The sequence below is a fragment of the Balaenoptera borealis genome (assembly GCF_965194805.1).
Source record: "Balaenoptera borealis genome assembly, chromosome: 17".
Classification (NCBI taxonomy): domain Eukaryota; kingdom Metazoa; phylum Chordata; class Mammalia; order Artiodactyla; family Balaenopteridae; genus Balaenoptera; species Balaenoptera borealis.
In genome coordinates this window covers 45590189-45612874 of record NC_138876.1, presented here as the reverse complement: position 1 = coordinate 45612874, position 22686 = coordinate 45590189, and the positions used below count along the sequence as shown (strand labels likewise).

Sequence of the window (22686 nt, the reverse complement as noted above, 5' to 3'; positions counted from 1 at the left end):
CCAATATCCCATTTTATTTAATATTCATAACCATTTTCTCTTTTCAAGGTTTGTGTGTTTTCATCAGGTGTGTATATATATATATATATATATATATATATATATATGAATGAACATGGCAGTTTATCATGTAACAGATTTTATTCAATAATACTTGCTAAGGCACTCTGAAGCATTAGGTGCTTAATACACAGTGGAAATAAAGCAAGGTAACAGATCTCCACTTTTTTTGAGTTTACAATCCACAGACACAACAACAGACAGGTTGCACGGTTTGAGTGTCCACATTGGAAAAGTATTGAGTCATTGAAAGGCTGCCTAAAGCTTCCGAAGGGAAGTGAGCTCTAAACTGAAACCTAAGGAATGAATAGGAGTTGAGGAGGCAAAAGCATGGAGATGAGGAACTGAAGCAAACGCGTGTGAGTTTGTGTGTACACACAAATACATGTGTATGTGTGCGTCTGTAAATGCATGTATAAGTGCATGTGTGTGTGTCTAGAAGGTGGGCTCCTAGGGAGAGATGAAACTGGATTTTTCAGGATCTTGAGAATATCACAAAGGCCAAAAATATTGAATCCTAAGGTTTATGGTGGCCACTGAATATTTGTGAACAGGGAAATAATTAAGATCATATATTCCAGATCATTGCTCTGACATTGGTTGAAGTATTAATAGGTGAAGGAAATATGAGAGGTATGGAGTTCCAGAAAGAGGCTCTAGCTCCAGAGGGAGGATGTCCCTGGGGACAGAAATGTAGACAAAGGTAGGGCTATATATTCCAGAACTCTTTTTGTGTTAGAATTCATAAGCCCTGGTGAATGCCTGGATTTCTGAGGGGTTAGGGAAGGCAAAGGTGATTCCCATTCTTCTTTAAAAAGATTAATATTTTCCATCAAAGTGTGTCCTGTTCTTTTGGTGTATTAACAGGAACCATGAAGAGATTTATGTAACTGCTTGTTACCTAAATTAATGATTAACTTTTGTTGAGTAACTATTTTGAGCCAGGCATGGGATATTTCATTTAGTCCTCATAACTTTCCATGAGGTAAGTGTTATCATCAGCCCACCTTCAGATGAAGAAACTGAGGCACAAATAGGCTAAATAATTTGCCTAAAGTCACACAGGTCAAAAGTGGAAGAGCCTGTGCATGACCCAGTGCTCTCTACCTCTCTCTCTCTCTCTCTCTGTCTCAATACCTCACATTATTATGATGACTTCTGTTAGAGAGGTAGAGAACCCAATAAAATTAGAAAAATATTTTAAACCTAAAGCAAGTTTGCCCATTGGAAGATGAGCAGTTCATTCAAAAGAATGTTAAAGGCCCAATATCTTAGAAATTGTCAATTAATGTAAGTAGGGCAGAACTTTAGAATTACATATCAGTTTTTGTTTTTTCTTCTTTTTGAAATGTGACTGGAATTGCCAATTTTTAAAGTGTTATTCCTTTAAGCCAAATCCTTCCCATTCCATATTTTTTCTAACAGACAAATTTGAAGCTGGGAAGGAAATTTGAAGGAGGAAGTCATTGCTGTTGTTAAGCTCTGAGAATTTTCCCAAGTGTAATTCAGTTTGTAAATTGCTTTAGTAAATTAGACTATTTTGAAAATTTTTCCTGATGTAAATAAAATGGTGTATTTTATATGGTATTTAATAGGATTGAATCTACTTACCTCAAGGATGTACTACAGTCCAAAAGGACTAGTTTTCTTCATAAAAAGTTATAAGAGTTGTATGTTGTGGATTCTGAAACATGTACAAGAAGAAGAGCTGTATAATTGGAATATGGTTTCCAACTTTTCTACAGTGAAAAGTAGTTTAATAATTTAAAAATCACTTTCAAACAATTGTTTCAAACAACCTTGGCTCATCTACAAACTAGGCAACATATTTCAGTTTGTGGGGCTCTGTTCTGAAGAAATTGTTGAGTAATCAGTCTGTTTTTACATATTTCCCTAATTAGAGGCTTATCTATTTTTAAGGGGAAACGTCAAATGCATTTTGGAAGCCCCTATCATATGAGGGAGCAACAAAGAAGTGAAAATGCTAAAAAGTGTGAAACCGGGCACTTTTCATCTTCTACATGATTGTGGACATATGATTACTAGGACAGTGCTTACAAGGTGAAGAGTGGGTGCATTCACAGTGTTCACATTCTCTATTTACACCTCATTGAGGTTAGTAAAATTCACAGTGTTGCACACGTAATGAAGCCCCTACTGTCCGCTGGTTACTGACTTACTCAACCAGTGTGACTGATCACTTCTTCTGCTTCAAGAACAATGTTAAGTGCTGGGAACACAGTGATGAACAAAAAATTCAGGGTTTGCCCACAAAGTGCTCACAGACAGATTTATGTCCATTCTCATTAATCCCACAAAAATCTTACAAAATGGCCATTAAGATTCAGACAGATTAAGTTCCTTGCTCATGACTCCAGAGTTGGATTTGGATCCCCCATTCCCACCCCTACTACACTACCTAATACTGGTTCCTCTGGGTTTAGCGACACATCACTAGGAATTCATTGTGAGATCCCTAAATGTCCACACTTGTAGAGTCCGAATCACAGGGGAATGAAGCCTGTTTCTAGGGCCTGGATAAAGCCTTTGGGGCATCTACACAGAGTTGTCAGGTCCTCTTTCCCACCTCCCTACAAGCCTGAATTTTTTAAATGTATAGATGCTTATTAAAATTATAATTATAATTTCCTATATTTTCTGATTGTGAAATGGTAGCTAAATTGATCAATGTTTAACCTTTCTCTTTTTGGGGGGTTAAGGTGCCCCTGCTGTGTTTCCCTAAGCACACTCTTAGTCTGCCACTGATGACCCAGCACCAGTCCTGCCCAGCTTTAGCAACTTATGCTTACAATGCTTCCTTCAGATATTGAGGCCCTTCTGCTTTGTCTCGGTATCTTTTTATCATCAACTCATGTAATTGGATATTATGACAAGGAAGCAACTAAGATCCTTCATTCTTTTAATCTGATTCCTATATTCAGTGTAAGAGTCATTTCATCTTTCTTTCTTTTTTTTCATTCATTTCACTTTTATTGAGTGCCTGCCATGTGTTTAGCAATTTGCCAGATATAAGACATAAATGAAAAATGCAATTCTTACTCTCTAGCATCTCAGAGTTTAGACAGGCAGGTAGAGAGGATACTAAAAAAAATATTTTTTTAAAAATATAAGACACATGAAAAGGGTATGTAAGAGTGCTATGGAAAGGAAGAGGGAAAACCAATCCAGCTCTGGGGATTGCTGGGGGCACTGGGAGAAGAAGACTCTTCTGAAGAGGAAATGATGTCTTCTTAAAACCCACTGTTAGTGGGAATGTAAATTGATACAGCCACTATGGAGAACAGTATGGAAGTTCCTTAAAAAACTAAAACTAGAACTACCATATGACCCAGCAATCCCACTACTGGGCATATACCCTGAGAAAGCCATAATTCAAAAAGAGACATGTACCACAATGTTCATTGCAGCAGTATTTACAATAGCCAGAACATGGAAACAACCTAAATGTCCATCGACAGATGAATGGATAAAGAAGAAGTGGCACATATATACAATGGAATATTACTCAGCCATAAAAAGAAACAAAACTGAACTATTTGTAGTGAGGTGCATGGATCTAGAGTCTGTCATACAGAGTTAAGTAAGTCAGAAAGAGTTAAACAAATACCATATGCAAACACACAAAAAAAGATTCTGAAGAACCTAAGGGCAGGACAGGAATAAAAATGCAGTCATAGAGAATGGACTTGAGGACACGGGGAGGGGGAAGGGTAAGCTGGGACAAAGTGAGAGAGTAGCGTTGACATATATACACTACCAAACGTAAAATAGGTAACTAGTGGGAAGCAGCTGCATCACACAGGGAGATCAGCTCCGTGGTGCTTTATGACCACATAGAGGGGTGGGTTAGGGAGGGTTGGAGGGAGATGCAAGAGGGAGGGAATATGGGGATATATGTGTGCATATAGCTGATTCACTTTGCTATACAGCAGAAACTAACACAACATTGTAAAGCAATTATGCTCCAATAAAGATGTTAAAAAAAAAAACAAAAAACATTAAGTAAGGAACAGGCCAGTTAAGGAAAACTGTATTCTAGGCAGAGAATGCCAAGGCAACAGCCCAGGAGCATGGGATAATGGCTATTTTTTGGCCCAATGGCACTTACTACTCTCAAGTCCTAATTTTGTGATCTACAGTTACATAAATGGCCATGCAGAATAGGTGCTAATGGGGAGTTGTGCTGTCCCGTGTCTTCTCTCAGCATTTACTGCAAGTCTCTGGTGATACTCTTGTCTCACTGCATTAAAGTTATCTATTAAAATAGTGTCTCTTTAAGTCACACATGTTCTGCAAGAGCGAGGACCAGTCTTTTTCATCATTTCCTCAGCTATGTGTGTCAGTTGGTGGCATGAAGCAGGCACTTAACAGAGAGCCAAATAGAATTAATTTTTCTAACCAATTTTTTCCCCAATGACTTACCAAATGGTTCTCTTTAACAGGAGAAATTTAGACTGAACTTATCAGAGTTAAAGCATCAAAAACTAACTTTCACTAACTTTTCAGAGTTTTCTAACTAACTTTTCCATAGTGTAGCTACCACAAAAAATGGAGGTTCCTGAAAAAATTAAAACTAGAACTACCATATGATCTAGCCATCCGACTTCTGGGTATATATCCAAAGAAATGAAAACAGGATTTGAAGAGATATTTGCATCCACATGTTCACTGCAGCATTATTCACAATAGCCAAGATATGGAAACAGCCTAAGTGTCCACTGATGGAAGAATGAATAAAGAAGATGTGGTTTATATATACAATTTAATATTATTCAGCCATGAGAAAGAAGGAAATCCTGCTGCTTGTGACAATATAAATGGACCTTGAGGGCATTATGCTGAGTGAAATAAGCCAAAGAGAGAAAGACAAATATTCTGTATTTTGGATGGATACCAAGTCACTCAGAAAGTTGATAGGAAGGCTGGAGATTAAGCTTGGAGGACAAGACTGCTGAAATCACAGCCAAAGTTCCCTTATTATATCAGTTAACTTGTCTTCAGGGGTTCCATTGGCTTTGTGGCCACTTGCTACACTGCTTTTGCCCACTGATATTAATGTTTCCTTTCATGTACCTTGATACAGATTTAAAGTCCCAAGTGAAACATCCTAGATCTCAGACTCTGCTCCAGCTGCCAGGGGAAAGGGAGAGGGACCATCTTCCCTCCTTGGAAGAGGTGAGTCCTGCCCCTGAACAGGATCCATACCATGGAACAGGTGACTAGATGAGGAAGACGGTTTGATCTTAGGCTGCCAAAGCAACAAAAATGTCCACCAAACTGCCTGAAAGTATTCTGAGTCATCGTTCCAAACGATGGCCTTCTGTAAAATTTTAAAAATGTAAATAAGATAGATTCCTGGCTGTCTGAAATGGTTTAGATAATAGTTCCTCCATGAAGCAGAGACGGATTGAAATACAATACGTCCTCACATGGCTATCATCTCCTGAAATGCTAGAAATACCTTCGTGTCAAAGTCTTATAAGAAGCCCAAGAGTTGGAATTTAGAATGACATTCCTCTCCACCCACTCTGCCCCGCCAACCCCCCAACCAGGATTTTGCTACAAGAAGTTGGTCAGAAGATGCATTTCCTCTCTCAAGTTGGTCGTCTTTTGTTTGTGATTGATACTATACACAGTGAAGCATCTGTGTTTCAGAAAAATGATGTGTGAAAACAGTTTTCAAAAATGCACACTGTCTGTATAAAAAGAAAACCAAAAGTATGGTTACCACATTGTAGTGCCTATTGAATTTGTCTGTGAATGGAAATCTAATTGCTATCCATTTCTACTGAAGCCTTCTACTAACATTACATTTCCATTAAATAAAGAACTCAGCTATAGCAATATGGTGTTCATGTTGAAACAGTAAAAAACATTAATGACTAGTTGGTTGTTTAAAAATTTATATTTCCTCTTGACAGATCATTAGAGGAAATAACAGAAAATATCATTCGTGTCAGCAAAGGTAAAAGGAACATATTTTCTGAAATGTTACAAATAGCTCCCTGGTTTTGAATGATGACTACTGATTATTCTCCTATTCTTCATTTATAATCACAGAAACTCTTCTTCAACACCTGCTGTTATTACCATGGGATTGGCATAAAAATATTATCACTTGCAGGGCTGAATTTAAGGACTGAGGGACCCACAGCTTGGGTTAGAGGGATCAGACCTAAACTGCACTTGTTGCAGAAAAGTCTATTCAACACTCCATCCAATGGCAGGAACAAATAATATTGTATTTTTATAAACTTGGTAACAATGTTCATGATTAGTTACCCTCCTCCTTCTCCTTCTGGTTTTTCTTCTTCAGTGATGTGAATAACCAGTATCCTTTTGATGAGTTGGTCAGTCCATTTTTTAATGATTTTGTATTTTCTTTTGATGAACGTTTGGCAAAAGAAAGGGGCAGTTCAGATAATATTTGCAGTTAATAAGGTAAAATCACAAAAAGATGTTAGATTAATATTTCTAAAGTACAGCTCTAATCAATATCTGCCCTTAGTCTAAAGTCTTTCACGTCTCTAACTAATTAAGTCCAGAGTTCTGGACTTCAAATATCTTCAAGCCTGTCTTCTGATATTTTATTCTGTCCTGTATGTATAGTACAGATCAGTTCAGTGGTTCTTAATCTTGGCTGTACATCATAATCACCTGGGAAGCTTTTCTTTTTTAAACACTGATGCCCAGGTGCAGCTGCGTGCTAATTGAATATGAACCTGGAGGTGAAGCTCAGGCATCAATTTGTTTTTTCTGTGTTTTTTTTGTAAAGCTCCTTATGTTTGTTATCTATTGTCACAAAACAAACCCATACCAAGACTTATTTGTATAAAACAGTAACCATTTTATTATGCTCCTGAATTCTGTGGGTCAAGAATTTAGACAAGGCACAGCATTGATGGTGTGTCTCTGCTCTACAATATTTGAGATCTTGGCTGAGACAACACAAATGGCTAGGTGTGTCTCAAACAGCTATGTGCTGGAATCATCTAGAGGCTTCTTTATTCACTTTTCTGCCACTTAGGCTGGGATGACTCAAAGGCTGAGCTCAGATAGTACTGTCAGCCAGGGTGTCTACTCTGCTCCTGCATACAGCTTGGGCTTCCTCAAAGCATGGTGGCTCAAGGTAGTTGGATTTCCTATAGGAATCCCAGGACTCCAGGAGCAAATATCCCACTGAAAATGGTGGAATTGTGAGGCTTTTTATATACCTAGACTCAGAAAGCATAGCATCACTTTTGCTGCATTTTCTTCATTGAAGCAGTCACAATTCTTCAGATTCAAGGAGAGGGGACTCACGTCTCTACAGGAAGAGTGTCAATGAAATTGTGGCCATAACAAAAGTTGCCATACACCCCCTGGTTAATTCCAATGTACAGCCAAAGTTGAGAAGAGCTGGATCCATTTCTTGCAAACACTGATCTACAGAGCAGGGCTGGGACTTGGGTGAGGTGAATGAGATACCTAGGGTGCAAAGGCAGTCACTCTCAGGATCATGCAAGTGCAGGGTAACACCTCCTTACATTTTGTGCCCAAGGCAATTTATCGGTTTAACCCTAGTCTTGCCCCTGCTACAGAACACCAGTGTATGAATCATGGGTGAAAGAAGGACTTAGATTCTTGGGTCTCATACTTTGATATTCTGATTCAGTAAGCCTGTGATGTAGACTGGGATTCTGTATGTTTTCAGAGATTCCAGTAGACTAATTACAGATTTCCATGTACTTTCCTCAGTACCATGCCTTTGCTCATGCTGTTCCCTCTACCTGGAATGTTTTTTCCTTCTATTTCTATCAACTATGGAATATCTACCAATTTTTAAGATCTAAGATCAGGAGTATTTCAAATACTACCTCTTTTATCGAGCCTCTCTTGGTCCCATAAGCTAAATTATAAACTGTTCCTCCTAAGAAACCCGTAGCACTTTTTTATATGCCTTAAGGAGCTCACATTTTGTCCTGGTAGTTTGTGCACTTGTCTTGTAGAAAGAACATGTTCTCTTTTCTTGGAGACCACCAAATGCAGATCTGGATCCACCCCATCAATTCTCACAGGCAGAGTCTTGTTTGAAAAAAGTGCTATTTTCTTTGACTCATCTTGCTCTGAGACAGTTCAACTTTGTAACCCACACAGCAACTGGCATGTGCTGTGCACATTTTAGAAGCCCAATAAACAGTGGATATCTATCCTGATAAAAGGTGAGATTACCATTTTTGCAGACCTCAAATGTTGAATAATTCTTAAGCATAGATAGGTATTGCATCCTTTATTGTGACTTCACCTTTGGAAAATTTGCTTGAACATTACCTGACAATCTTTTCTCTATAGAAAACCTTTTTTTTTTTTTTTTTGATGCTCACTGTATGCACAGTTCATACCCTTGACCATGGCACTACCACATTTAAGCCACAGAACCCTTTGAGGTAAGCAATGCTATTGTGATTCATTTTCCTGATGAGGAAAACCGAGGCTAAACGATTTAGTAACTTGCTAGATCACAAAATGACAAATAAACCAGGGCAGGTTCTGAACCCGGGCATCCAAGATTCCAAAAATGTGTGATTTTATCCTCACACTAATCCAGCCCTTCTTTGGTTAGTGGTATCCATTTACCGGTCTTTGGGGAGGGTAGGAAAGACAGGTGCACTTGTTCAAAAGCAAAGTTGGCAAAACCTCTTGGAATCGCTCTAACTCATACGGTTTCCACCCAGGGTGAGCTTGGGGGCGTCCGTACTTTGTGCTCTTGCTTCTCAAGACACCTTTCCATCTGTTCCCCCTCTCTGTCTGGGCTACCTCCTTTCTCGCTGCATGTGGGACTGTTATGGAGTGGGCAGATACCTCAGTGTTACATTCAGCCAAGGCCGACGGCGGTGCAGGAAGGGGAGGATGTTCAGAGTCCACTCCCCCACAAAGTGGAGCAGCGCTTTGCTACGTGAAGGGATGAGACTGATCCAGGCGCTGCAGCCAAGGGAAGTGGGGGAGGCGCGAGTTAGAGCGCGTGGGAGCGCGGGGGGACAGAGGTAAGGAGGGGGAGAGCAAGCCAGAGAGAGACAGGAGTGAGGCTCGCCGGGAAGCGAACACCAGCTCCGGATCCCGAGCCCAGCAGCAGGCGGGGCAGAGACGGCAGTGCGGCATCCTTTGCCTGAGTCTGTGCAGCCGCCAAGACCCACTCCCGCTCCCGGTCATCAGGGCTCCCAAGAATGGAGGATTCCCGGGAGACGTCGCCGTCCTCCAACAACTCCTCGGAAGAGCTCAGCTCTGCGCTGCAGCTGTCAAAGGGCATGTCGATCTTCCTCGACGTAAGTACAGAGGGAAGGTATTAGATCAGTGCCCCCCCCCGCCCCCACCCACCGCCAGCGTCTTTTTTCTTACTCGGGAGGAGGGGTGTCGGCCCAGGAGCTGATCAGCCAGTGTTTTGCCCCCAGAACACCGGAGAGAACTACTTCCTACTTCGCTTCCCTCTCTCCCTGGTAAACCACCCAGGCAAGTGCTGGAGAAATGACCACCACTCAACTTGTAAAAAGGGCTGTCCCAGACCTAAAACCTGGGGCTTAACAACCCTTAATAAATTCCAAAAGTTAAATTTCTCAACAGCCTGGATTCCAATAGGGACTAGGTTTGTAAATACAACAGTCTCCATAGGGGTGGGGGGCGTTGTACCAACTCATCTCTAATGTGCTCTATTTGCAGCACCCACCTCGCAGATTCTCTATGGTGACCGAGGGAATCGGTAGAAGTGGCAATGCCCCGCCTCCTCCTCCAGCCCCCTAGAAAACACTTTGAAAACATATTTGTTTTTCATTTTTACCAGCGGTGGCCAAGAGCTCTTTCATAATGATTCTTATTTCACCGTCATCTCCTATTTTTCCATTTTCCTGCTCTGTTATTGGCCTTCTGTACCTCTCCAAGTTGTAATTACTGTCATTATCTTCATCAATTCAAGCATTTAGCTGTTCTTCTTTTGGTCCTCTCCCTGGCTTCGGTATTGATTCTCTTCCTCCATTTCCCTGCTGTTGATGATCAGTTTTGTTCATTCTTTATTTCCCTTTCTCTGATATTTTTCTGCCTTCATGTTGTGGTTTCTATCTCTATAGCAGTTTTATTTCTTATTTGTTTCTCGATTTTGCTTTACTCTCCTTCCTGCTGGTCTCTATATTTCTCACCCTTTTGTTCAGCTCTTTTCTTTGTCTTTAGGTTTTGTGGTTTTCCTATCCCTCAGTTGCCTGCGGGGCACCCTGCTCTCTCAGCCCCTCAGTTGTCACATTCATGCTGTCCCCTGAGGTAGTTTCTGGCTCAGTGGGGACAATTCTGGCATGAAAAAAGATGGGCAAAGGGCATTGAAGAGTGATTCTGTGCTCTTCCCTCTAACTTCCTCTGAGTTATCATTTCTTATTAAAATCAAGGTGAGGGGGCCAGAGGCCAAATACATTTATTTATTTGTGGAGCAATGAAAATATGAGGAAACCAAATTATTAGTATCATGATGGTGAAGCAGAAATGATGAATATAAGGGAGAGGAGGCAAGGAGCCCTCCCAAGTTTATTTTGAATGGATTAGCTTGAATTTTTTAACTGGGAGAGAAACCCCTATCAATAATTAAACCTAGTGTAAGGCAAAAATATAGATAAGGTTCAACTTTGTTTCCTGGCAGCCTTCTCTTCTCATCACCATGCAGCTGCAATTGGGGATACAGGCACTCTGGGCAGGTCATCTCCTTCCCATCAATACACATGTGGGATTCCAATTTCTTCCACTCAATAGGATTGTTAATACCTCATTCTTAATGAGGTATTAACAATGCTAATGAGCACTCATCTCTGCTTAATTTGGGTCAATCAGATGATGTTATTGGTGCTAATGGTTAAACTGGCTGATATTATTCCTTTTAAGTCTTGCTATTCAAGGTAAAAAAGCCCCTGAGGAACTAAGCAGGTAGAGGAGGAGGCACACAGCACATCAGAGAAGGAAATCCTCAGGGATAGAGAGTCAGGACCCCTGAAAATCATCTCAGTTATAAGGTTGATGGCTAAACTGCCATGAAGTTGATTCAGAGAGAGAAAGAGGGGCTTCCATTCATTCTGAGCTGATCTCCAGCCTGTCCCTGAAGGATAACAAGTGCTTCCCTAAGACTTTTTTATTTTTCTGGAAAAAAGTGTATTTAATTTATTTAATTAATTAATTTATTAGTTATTTATTTTTCTTCCAGTTTTATTGAGATATAATTGACTTACAGCACTGTGTAAGTTTAAGGTGTACAGCATAATGTACACCTTAATATATCCATAATGTGCACTTACATACATCATGAAATGATTACCGCAATAAGTTTAGTGAACATCCATCATCTCGTATACATACAAAATTTTAAAAATAGAAAGAAATTTTTCCTTGTGATGAAAACTGTTAGGATTTACTCTTTTAACAACTTTCTCATATAACATACAGTGTTGTTGATTATATTTATCATGTTGTTCATCACATCCCTAGTACTTATGTATCTTATAACTGGAAATTTGTACCTTTTGACCACCTCCTCCAATTTCTTCTCCTCCACCCCTGCCTCTGGTGATCACAAATCTGATCTCTTTTTCTATGAATTTGTTTGTTTGTCTGTTTTTGAATATAATTGACTTATACCACTATGTTAGTTCCTATTTAACAACACAGTGAACTGATATTTCCATACATTTCAAAATGATCACCATGATAAGTCTAGTTAAGATCTGTCATACAAAGATATTACATAGTTATTGACTATTTCCCCCACATTGTAGATTTCATACCTGTGACTCATTTATTTTGCAAATGAAAGTTTGTACCTCTTAAACTCCCTCAGTTATTTTTACCCCACCCCTCTCTCCTCTGTCAACCACCTTTTTGTTCTCTGTATCTATAACTCTGTTTCTCTTTTGTTATGCTTGATCATTTGCTTTGTTTTTAGATTCTACATATAAGTGATATCATACAGTATTAATCTTTCTCTGCCTGACTTATTTCACTTAGCATAATACCTTCTAGGTCCATCCATGTTGTCACAAATGGCAAGATTTCATTCTTTTTTTATGGCATATATTTTTATATTGCATATATATACCAATTCTTCTTTATCTATTCATCTATTAATGGCCACTTAGGTTGCTTCCACCTGTTGGCTATTGTAAATAATGCTGCAATGAACATAAGGGGGCATATATATTTTCTAATTAGTGTTTTCTTTTTCTTCAGATAATATAGGAGTAGAATTTCTGGATCATATGATAATTCTATTTTTAATTTTTTGAGGAATCTTCATACTGTTTTCCATAGTGGCTGCACCAATTTACATTGTCACCAACAGTACATGAGTGTTCCCTTTTCTCCACATCCTCTCCAATACTTGTATTTGTTGTCTTTTTTGATAATAGCCATCCTAACAGGTGTGAGGTGATGTTTCATGGTGGTATTGATTTACATTTCCCTGATGATGAGTGATGTTGAGCATCTTTCCATGTGCCTGTTGATCATCTATATGTGTTCCTTGGAAAAAAAGTCTATTAAGATCTTCTGCCCAGTTTTTAATTGGGTAATTGGTTTTTTTGATGTTGAGTTGTACAACTTCCTTGTATATTTTGCATATTAACCACTTATCAGATATGTCGTTTGCAAATATCTTCTCCCATTCAGTAGATGGACTTTTCGTTTTGTCAAGAGTTTCCTTCACAGTGTAAAAGCTTTTAAGTGTGTAGTCCCATTTGTTTACTTTTGCTTTTGTTTCCCTTTACTGAGTAGACATATTCAAAAATGTATTACTAATAATGATGTTAAAGTGTGTACTGCCTATATTATCTTCTAGAATTTATATAGTTTCAGTCTTACATTTAAGCCTTTAATTCATTTTGAATTTATTTTTGTGCATGGTATGAAAGAATAGTCCAGTTTGATTCTTTTGTATGTAGCTGTCCAGTTTTCTCAACACTATTTTTTTTTTTTTTTTTTTGGCCACACCATGCAGCTTGTGGGATCTTATTTCCCTGACCAGGGATCAAACCCGGGCCCCAGCAGTGAAAGCACTGAGTCTTAACCACTAGACCACCAGGGAATTCCCTTCAACACCATTTATTGAAGAGGCTTTTTCCTCATATATATATTCTTGCTTCCTTTGTGGTAGATTAATTGGCCATATAAGTGTGGGTTCATTTCTGGACTCTATTCTGTTCCATTGATCTATGTGTTTGTTTTTGTGCCAGTACAATACTGTTTTGATTACTGTGATTTTGCAGTATAGTTTAAAATCAGGAAGCATGATACCTCTAGCTTTGTTCTTTCTCAAGATTGTTTTGGTTATTTGTGGTCTTTTATGTTTCCATACAAATTTTAGAATTATTTTTTCTAGTTCTATGAATGCCATTGGTATTTTGATAGGGATTACACTGAATCTGTAGATTGCCTTTGGTTTTAACAATATTAATTGTTAATATTGTTAACATTAATTGTTAACATTTTAACAATATTAATTTTTCTAACCCATAAACATGGTATATCTTTTCATTTGTTTATGTTGTTCTCAATTTCTTTCATCAGTGTTTTATAGTTTTCTGAGTACAGGTTTCTTACCTCCTTAGGTTTATTCCTAGGTAATTTATTCTTTTTGATGTCACTGTAAATGGGATTGTTTTCTTACCTTCTCTTTTAGATAGTTCACTGTTAGTGTATAGATATGCAACAGATTTCTATATATTAATTTTGTATCCTGGAACTTTGCCAAACCCATAATGAGTTCTAGTAGCTTTTTTGTGATATATTTAGGATTTCCTATATATAGTATCATGTCATCTGTGAACAATGACAATTTTACTTCTTCCTTTTTTGTGTCAGCCTGCTGGTGGTCAGGGCCAGGGCCCAGGGTGCCCTGGGGTTGGTGCTAGCCTGCTGGTGCATGGGGTTGGTGGACACTTAGGTCACTTCTGTATCTTGGGAATTGTAAATAATGTTTCTATGAACACTGAGCTGCATGTATCTTTTTTAATTAGTGTTTTTGTTTTTTTCAGATATATACCCAGGAGTGGAATTGCTGGGTCATGTGATAGTTCTACTTTTAGTTTTTTGAGAAATCTCCATACTATTTTTCACAGTGGCTGCACCAATTTATATTCCCACCAACAGTGTACAAGTGTTCCCTTTTCTCCATATCCTTGCCAGTATTTATTTGTGTCCTTTTGGATAATAGCCATTCTGATGGGTGATATCTCATTGTAGTTTTGATTTGCATTTCCTTGATGATTAACAATGTTGAGCATTTTTTCATGTGCCTGTTGGCCATCTGCATTTCCTCTTTGGAATAATGTCTATTCAGTTCTTCTGCCCATTTTTAATTTTTTTTTTTGATGTTGACTTGTATGAGCTGTTTATATATATTGGTATTAATCTTTTACCAGCCATATCATTTGCAAATATATTCTCCCAGTGAGTAGATTGTCTTTTCATTTTGTCAATGTGTGGTTCCTTCTTTATATTTTTGGTGTATAAGATCATTTCTGCTAGATTCCAGCCTTTCTCATCAATTGTTTCTCTGTAAATAGTTGTAATTTTGGTGCCCGTAGGAAGAAGTAAGCTCAGGGTCTTCCTACCCTGTCATCACGGTCATACCACTTCTCTGTGACTGTTCAAAAGCAGTGTACAAATCCTAGTGATACTGTAGAGATGAATGGATTGAGCTATGTAAATAGAAAGTCATCATCTCTGACATAAACACCTACTTGGCCCAAGTGTTCAAACTGCTACTTAAAAAGAAGAAAAAAGAAGAGATTAAAATCTCATTTATTATTATTTGCATATGTATGATCGTTCCCAAGTTCTGTAAATAAATAGTATCAAGTTTCTGTTCCGAAGGAGTGCATACTCTATAAATAGGACAGCCTTGTCTTCGTGTATTTATTTCTATAATTAAAAAATAAAATTATAAAACTGATTTCACATGACAGGTGTTGACATGCTTTGTTGCCAGTAAAATGGTTGAGTCTACAAAAAAACTGCCACTGGATTTTATCTTGAATAGAAAAAATTTTGTTTACACTTTTCTTTGAGATATTTTGTGAAAAATCTAGCACTCTGGTGAAATAGGTGATAGAAAAAGAATTTGTTATTTAGGGATTTTTGAATTATTTATTTCTGGATCATATTGCTTTTAGCAGAAATAAAATGTGGAATATAAATACATAATTTTATTTGATCAGTTTTAATGTATTCTAGTAGCACTGCTATGAAAGATTGCTTTTTGAATTCTACTCACGTTATACTAAGTAGGTGATATATATTCCCTTTTCCAAAGAGGAACAGAAATGAAATTGATTAGAGGCTTCTGCATCACACAGACTAATTTCTAAATTTGAGGAAAACTTTGATTTTCAGTGTTTATATTCCAGTGTCACTGCAATAATCATTCCTCTAAGAAATGATTTAAACTGCTTTTGAGGATACTGTTAATGACATGACTGTATATGTCCAACTGGTTAGAAACTAGACATAGATCAGAAAATCCGGGAGAGATTTACCACAACTGTTGGCTTTTGCTTCATTTTCCTTATCTCCAATTCAGCAATAATAATGAGTATGATATTTAATGTAAATGTTATTGTGAGTATGAACTAACAGTTCATAGTAGAGAAAACTGAGAAAAAAAGGATATGTGCTATGTAAATTCGAACTACTCTTGTTACATCAGTATTCCATGTTGAATGTGTAAATAACAGTAGCAAAACCCACAAGCTAATACAGGCAAAATTTTGTAAATCTAATTTGTATGATTTTCTTTCCAAAAAATGTCAGAATTAAGTATCAGTTCATCATAAATACTCTTTAATATCTTATTGGGGGGCTTAGAAAACCTAGTGCTGGTACCAACTCATGGCTGTGCACTGAGGCTGCTGCAGTGCATTTGCATAGGGCACAACTGCCAGCCACTGGACGGGGCTGAACTGGTTCCAGTGTGCAGCAACACGGAAGGACATGGAGGATTACAATTATTTTCCTCTTTACATCCATATGCTATCTTTTTTTAAGGTTGCTGCATTCCAGATAACAGAGAGTAAACTCTAATTTAGCATACTAGTCTGTATAGCATGTGGGCCCTCTTTTGAGTCATCAATCAACTCTACTACTGTGCAAAGGGAGAAAAACTAACCTTCAGCTAATTCCCGAAAACAAGATGAATCCCAAATGAAGTTAGTTACAGTTTCACCCATTTGATGCTGCTGCCTTCTCCCAAACAGATTTCGATTTTTAACTGGAAGGGAAGTGGTGAGGTAGAAGTGGGGTCTTGAATGTTGTGAAGGAGAGAGATGACTTTATTGTTTGTCTTCCCTTCCTTCCTCTAAGCAAGCATGCACATCCATGAACACCCAGAACAAAAGGCACATTCCTTTGATGGTCAGAGACTTTGTGCAAAAGAGTAATCTTTTCTGCTTGCAAAGATACTTAATCCCAATGCCCTGTATATATTCATCTATAGAGAGGACTGTCAGAGCAGAAACAGTTTTCCAGGTACAGTGGTTCTGTGACTGAATTCTGTTACAGTTACACCTCCTATCTTGCCTAACGCACACTTGTTTATTTGAGTGAGATTAATAACATGCACAATTTTTAATTTGATATTGTCCAGTTGGGACAATGGAAATTAACACATCACTGTCTACTTTAATGGCAATGTCACTCTACTAGTTTCAGGAAGCAGCAGAAATAAGGAAAACTTAGTTTTACTGTTATCATACATTATAAATTATAAATTATTTTCCTACACGGCCTACATTAGGCAAAATTGAGAAGACAGTGCCCACTTACCTGCATCTTATCTCAGGGTGACTAATCTCCTGGTAGCAAAACTACCTGCAAGATGTCCAGGCCCACACACTATGACTCACCTACTAGGTCTTCCTTTCTGGATGGTACTCCATGTTCTGGATGAGTCCCTACTCCCTGCCCTATGTCTCAGTTTCTCAGGAGTCCACTAAGTGACTGATAGCTCATCTCATTACCTAATTAACCTGGTATATGAGAGGAGGCACTTAGCAAACATTAGTTCAGTGAATGGTGATGATGTTAGTGTTTTATGCCTCCAAGACAACATTTGCATTTTAGTACCTACCTTCGATAACTTAAAATGAAAAGTGAAGAACTTCAGTCAAGGCCATTAAAGAATATCTTTCAAGGTAAAAGATGCTATTTGATAAAACTAAAAGGGTTTCAAAAACATAGCACCACCTGCATTAAGCTTTAAGTTTGGTCATGATATATAAATCTATTTACTATCTTGTGATAGCAACTAGTAAGATTAGCTGACCCAGAGTACTATGGTAGCATAAGATGATGAACTCAATTCTCATTCGCAGTACATTTTTTATTAGTCTGAGAGCTCAGAGGAAAAATCTGCAGCAGAGACACTGCCGTTCATATTCAATTAATTACAAAGAACTGTCTTAATAATGAGTGTCTATCTTAATTTCATCTATAAGAAGCTGAATGCTATTTAAGATTGTTCTTTATGAAATGAAATGTTGGAAGTCCTGGGTCTGAGTCTCTGGTGTTTTGTTATTCCTATTTTAATCACTTCAAACTCATAAGGGTACAATAGAGCTTGAAACAGAATCTTAGAGTATATCACAGGTAAGAAATAGACTGTGTTTTATGTCTCCCCAACTCTATGCCTTCATGTTTCAGAGGAGAGAAAGAAACTGGTTATGATGGAGAGATGGATTCACAAAATCTCCACTAGAAATTACTTCCAGCATGGTAAAAAAGAATCTGTGTCTCATTTTGCTCTAAACATAGAAGCTCTTACTATTGAAAGCAGTCTTCCTGCAATAATTAAATAAATTTAGTTTAAAAAAGTGCACTTTTTATGCACTCAAGTCAGGGTGATACATATCTGTTATTGGAAATTTTTCACGGGAGAGGTTTTTAGTAATAATATTAGTATTTTATAATAAAAATACATTGTAATAATGATTAGATTTATCCATACTTCATTTCCATGAAATCAACAGAAGGCAAGGAGGATCAAGTCTGTAGTGGAAAGCAGTAAAACAGAAAATTTTGGTAATAAAAATTATTGCTCATGTTTCAAGCTAGCCACCAAGAAATGATGACCCAAATATAAGAGTAGCTCTTGTTACTTAACCATAACTATAAATTTCTCAGGAAAAAAATAATCCTTAAGTGCTCCTTCACTTAATTAAAACTTGTCTTTGCAATATGGTAAAGTGACATTTTCTTTGGTACTGTGTATAACATAGCTGTGTATTATATTATCCAGATTTTTTTCTAGCAGTATACAGTATCAATTAGGGCTAATTTGATTGCTGTTAATAGAAAAAAATAACCCAAACTATCAAGATTTTAAAAAATAACAATTTATTGACTCTTGTAATGAAAAGCAGAGATCATCTTTTCAGGATGGCTTGATCAGGGGCTCAGAGAGTGTCATCAAGATCCAGTTTCTCTCAGCCTCTGGATGCTCCTTTCTTGAATGTTAGTTATTTCCAGGTTGTATATTATATTAACTTCCTAGGGCTTTTATAATAAAGTACTAAACAAATGGTGGTTTAAACGACAAAATTTACTCTCTCAGTTCTGGAGGTTAGAGGGGTGAAATCAAGGTGTGGGTAGGACCATACTCCCTTTGAAGGCTCTAGGGGAGAATCTGTTCCATGCCTGTCTCCTAGCTTCTAGTGGTGACCATCAGCCCTTGGCATTCCTTGGCTTGCAGCTGTATCACTCCAATATCTGCCCGTTATCACATAACCTTCTTCTTTGTGTCTCTGCATCTCTGAATTGCTCTCCTTATAAAGTCACCAACCATTGGATTTAGGGCCCAATCCAGTAAGGCCTTAGTTTGATTACAACAAAGACTGTAATTCCAAACAAGGTCACATTCACAGTTACTAGGGATTAGGACTCCAACATTTGTTTTGGGGCAATGCAATTCAACCCGTGACATATACAATTACAAAAAATCAGCTCCTTACCTATATTTTCCTAGGTTCAAAGTCAACAGAAGATAAAATGTTTCTCTCTTGACCACTCAAGGAAAACCAAGGCTTCATTGGCTTTATTGTGCTAATGCCTGAGTAATCACTGTGGCCAAAGGAGTATGATGCTCTGTTTACTAGGCTTGAGTACTCTCCCCAACCCTGGAACACATGGGCCAAGAGTGGAGGAAAGATTGGTTTCCCAGAAGAAAATTAGAAATCTTTACTAAAGATACTGGATGGTCAAACAGTTCATATCCATCAAAGACAATTTAAGATAGTTCCAGATAATAAATTAACTCATAAAAGTAAGATGTACTATAGATGCAAGAGCTCTTATTTATCCACAATTTATTATTTTTGTTCCTGTTTATTCCCCATGTTATTATATGATTGACTTACATTAAATAGCACATATTTAAAGTGAAAAGTTGATGAGTTTTCACATATTTATATACCTATGAAACTTTTACCACAATCAAGAAAATAAATATATCTACCATCCTAAAAAATTTCCTCATGCCCTCTTGTAATCCAGCCCTCTCTGCCCTTGCATTCCTACACAACCATTAATCTGCTTTCTGTTACTATTTGCATTTTCTGGAATTTTATATAAATGGAATAATATATCTTCTTTTGTGTCTAGGTTTTTTACTCAGCATAATTGCTTTGAGATCTATCCAAGTTATTGTATGCATCAAGAGCGCATTCCTTTTTATTGCTCAGGAGTATTCATTGTATGGATACACTATGGCTTGTTTGTCCATTCACTTGTTTATGGACATTTGGGTATTTTTAATTTTTTACTATTGTAAAGAAATATTTCAACTGGGAAAACTTTATTTTAAATTGGAATTTCTTTCATTTAATAATGGGTAAATTATGTGGGAGTATAATGTTCACTGCAATATTTACAAAAATGGTGATAAAATATTTCCTTTTTCTTTTCCAGATACTGAGGAGAGCAGACAAAAATGGTAAGAGCAAAAATCTAAAGTTTCTATTTATTAATCTATTACTGTTTAGATCACTTTATATAGAATAATATGGAAGAGAGAGGGGAACCCAAGAAATTGACACATAATATGTCAGTTTCTTGTACCAGTAAGAGTTTCAGGCGAGTTCATGGCTCCAGAAGTTTAGACAAGTTCATTAGAAGTTGACAGAGGTATCTGCATTTGACAGGAAGATGGAATTTATGCCTTTGAAGTGAGGAGCCATCATACTTGGGCTCTGGCTTTCCCTTTTGTGTTGTGATTTAAATTAATTTTAAAGTAATACTAGCTTCTATTTGTTGAGTAGATACTGGGCTAAGTGCTTTGCCTTCATTATTTCTTAGAGTTATAAGATATAGATCTGAGACTTGAACTTTAGTCTGTGTGGCACCAAAGTCCAGGCTCTCAACATTGAACTTTATAGTGGCCTTGGGGCTACTACACTCTAAGATGGTTACCTGGAAGCATGTATTACAGACTTATCTCTACTCCATGGCTCTTGAGCATAGCTCTCCCAGTCAAATTGTATGCACTGAGAGTGATAATCTATAGAGGCAGACAAGTAGCAGAAACCAGAAGGAAAAATTGTTTTGTGAAAAGAACTAAAGTTGAAATGACGCCTGCACAAAGTCCAATTATAAGTTGTCATAAGCAATATCTTTTGACTCCTTCATTCCACTATAAATTTTGTTCCACAGAATACCAAATCAGAGATTATTGAATTTATTCTGCTGCTGTAGCATAAGTACATAACAGAGCTATACACTTGACAAGAGTTTCTTGACAAATTTAGGGTTCAAAAAGTCCTTCTCTTGAAATCCTATTTCTTATATATGGGGAGAAATTGCAGGCAGAATCTAGATCTGACAGACATGTGTTGTAGTCTAGTTAGCCATTAAGCTGCCAGATCAAGGAAAGCTTGACTGGCACTCTACACCTTTCCACACAACAGAAAAGATATAAATCTAAAGAGCAATAAAATAGTGCCCCAAATCCTGATAATATTTAACTGTGCCTACCCAATTAAATGTTTTCTCAAACCATGTGGCAGTCAAAGGGTTTTGTTTTTTTTTTTCACTTGAACCACTTGATTAATTTTTAAGACAGACATAATGATGCTATCATCTTGTCTCCTCATTCTACTCATTGGCCTATGCCTGATATCTACCTCCAGTGATGCTGAAAGCACAACTGAGTAGTCCATATGTCTCCATGCTACCTGCCTCGTACTTTGGCAGCCATTTTCAGCTCAGAAATACCTGTCTCCCTCTCTAGCTAAGATCCTAATTCTCTCGAGGCTACACTTTCCTTTCCTTGGACCCCAATGCTCTGATAGAGGGTCAGTACTACCTTTGTATCTATCACTTTTCTTTCTATCAAAATTTACCTCTTTGGCAGCCCACTATCATAACCCATAGTCATAATAAAAAGCATCTGAAAAAAAAACAATGTGCACGACTTAATGGATTTTAAGATAATTTCATATGTTATACCATGTAGAGTGGTCATTAGCACTAGCAACCCCATGTGGTCCTGTTCAGTTTCATGTTTCCTCATCTGTCTCATCCCCCCCATAATACCTCTCCCCTTCTTGTTCCCTTTCCTAGTGCCCAATCCCAACGTGTTGTCAAAGCTACCTGTCCTTCTGCTCTTGTTCCCACAATCTTCACCATGCATCCTCCTCTGCAGCCCTCTGAAGCACTTGGGGCTCCACGTGCCACACTTCTGTGGTGTTGTCCCTGCTTTCATCTCCACCTGCTCTGGCCTTTCAACCCTTAGCCAGCTTGAGAACTCTGAGGTATTTCTTACATTCCTGGTCAAAGGCACCTTATCTGGGAATCACTCATCAACTCCTCCAGACAGAGCCCCACCCTCTCTCTCCATACTTTGGCATGTATTGATTATTGCCCTTTGAGAGGACTAAAATTGTTTGTTGGTGATTCTACTTCTCTAAACCAAATGTGCATTTCTATGGTAAGGAACTTGTCTTATGAGTAGACACTATACCTAGCCAATACTAGGTGCTCAATGGATTTTTTTTAAATGAATTAATAATAATTAAGTACATTCTACTCCATTATCCATCTCCCTTCCATCTGTCCACTCTTCCCTCTGCCTTTCATCCCACTTTACTCTTCTCCCTCATTCTCAATGTAAAGTGAGGAGAGGACAGGGTCAGGCAGGTATGGGTTTAAATCACAGCTATGCCACCAAGTAGCTTTGTGACTTTGGGTAAGTAACAAACTCTGTACCCTCAGCTTTCTCATTTACAAAATAGAGATAATGACATCTACCTATGTCATGGGGTTTTAAATAATAAATGAGATAACATATGAAAATTTCCCAGGGCAGTGCATATCATATAGTAAGAATTTATACCTGCTCATTTTGCTGGTATTATTAGGATTAATGTGATCAGTATACTACTGAAAGCCTGAGTTGTTTTTGTGTTGTGGTGCTTTGGAGACACTTGGTGACATTCTAGTCATTTTTATTTCAGTGGAGTTTAGTGGAAAAAGCAGACTATTTACCATGCAAGCAGAATTGAAAAACAGGAAAAGGATAGGAATAATCTAATGTAAATGAGAGGATATTAGCATAAAAAA

At 37.8% G+C, this 22686-nt stretch overlaps 1 protein-coding gene and 1 long non-coding RNA gene across 2 annotated transcripts in view; one reads left to right on the top strand and one right to left on the bottom strand.

Annotated features, from left to right (window-relative positions):
• The window catches only part of LOC309615025, a 511470-nt gene that overhangs the window by 305388 nt on the left and 183396 nt on the right, over nucleotides 1-22686 (bottom strand). The gene's annotated exons all lie outside the window — the stretch shown is intronic.
• The window catches only part of NECAB1 (N-terminal EF-hand calcium binding protein 1), a 285172-nt gene continuing 268540 nt past the window's right edge, over nucleotides 6055-22686 (top strand). The window contains exons 1-2 of the mRNA XM_082364108.1: nucleotides 6055-9383; nucleotides 20038-20062. Of these exons, the coding sequence (XP_082220234.1) occupies nucleotides 9285-9383; nucleotides 20038-20062 (124 nt within the window). The 5' untranslated portion in view covers nucleotides 6055-9284. The remainder of the gene's footprint in view (nucleotides 9384-20037; nucleotides 20063-22686) is intronic.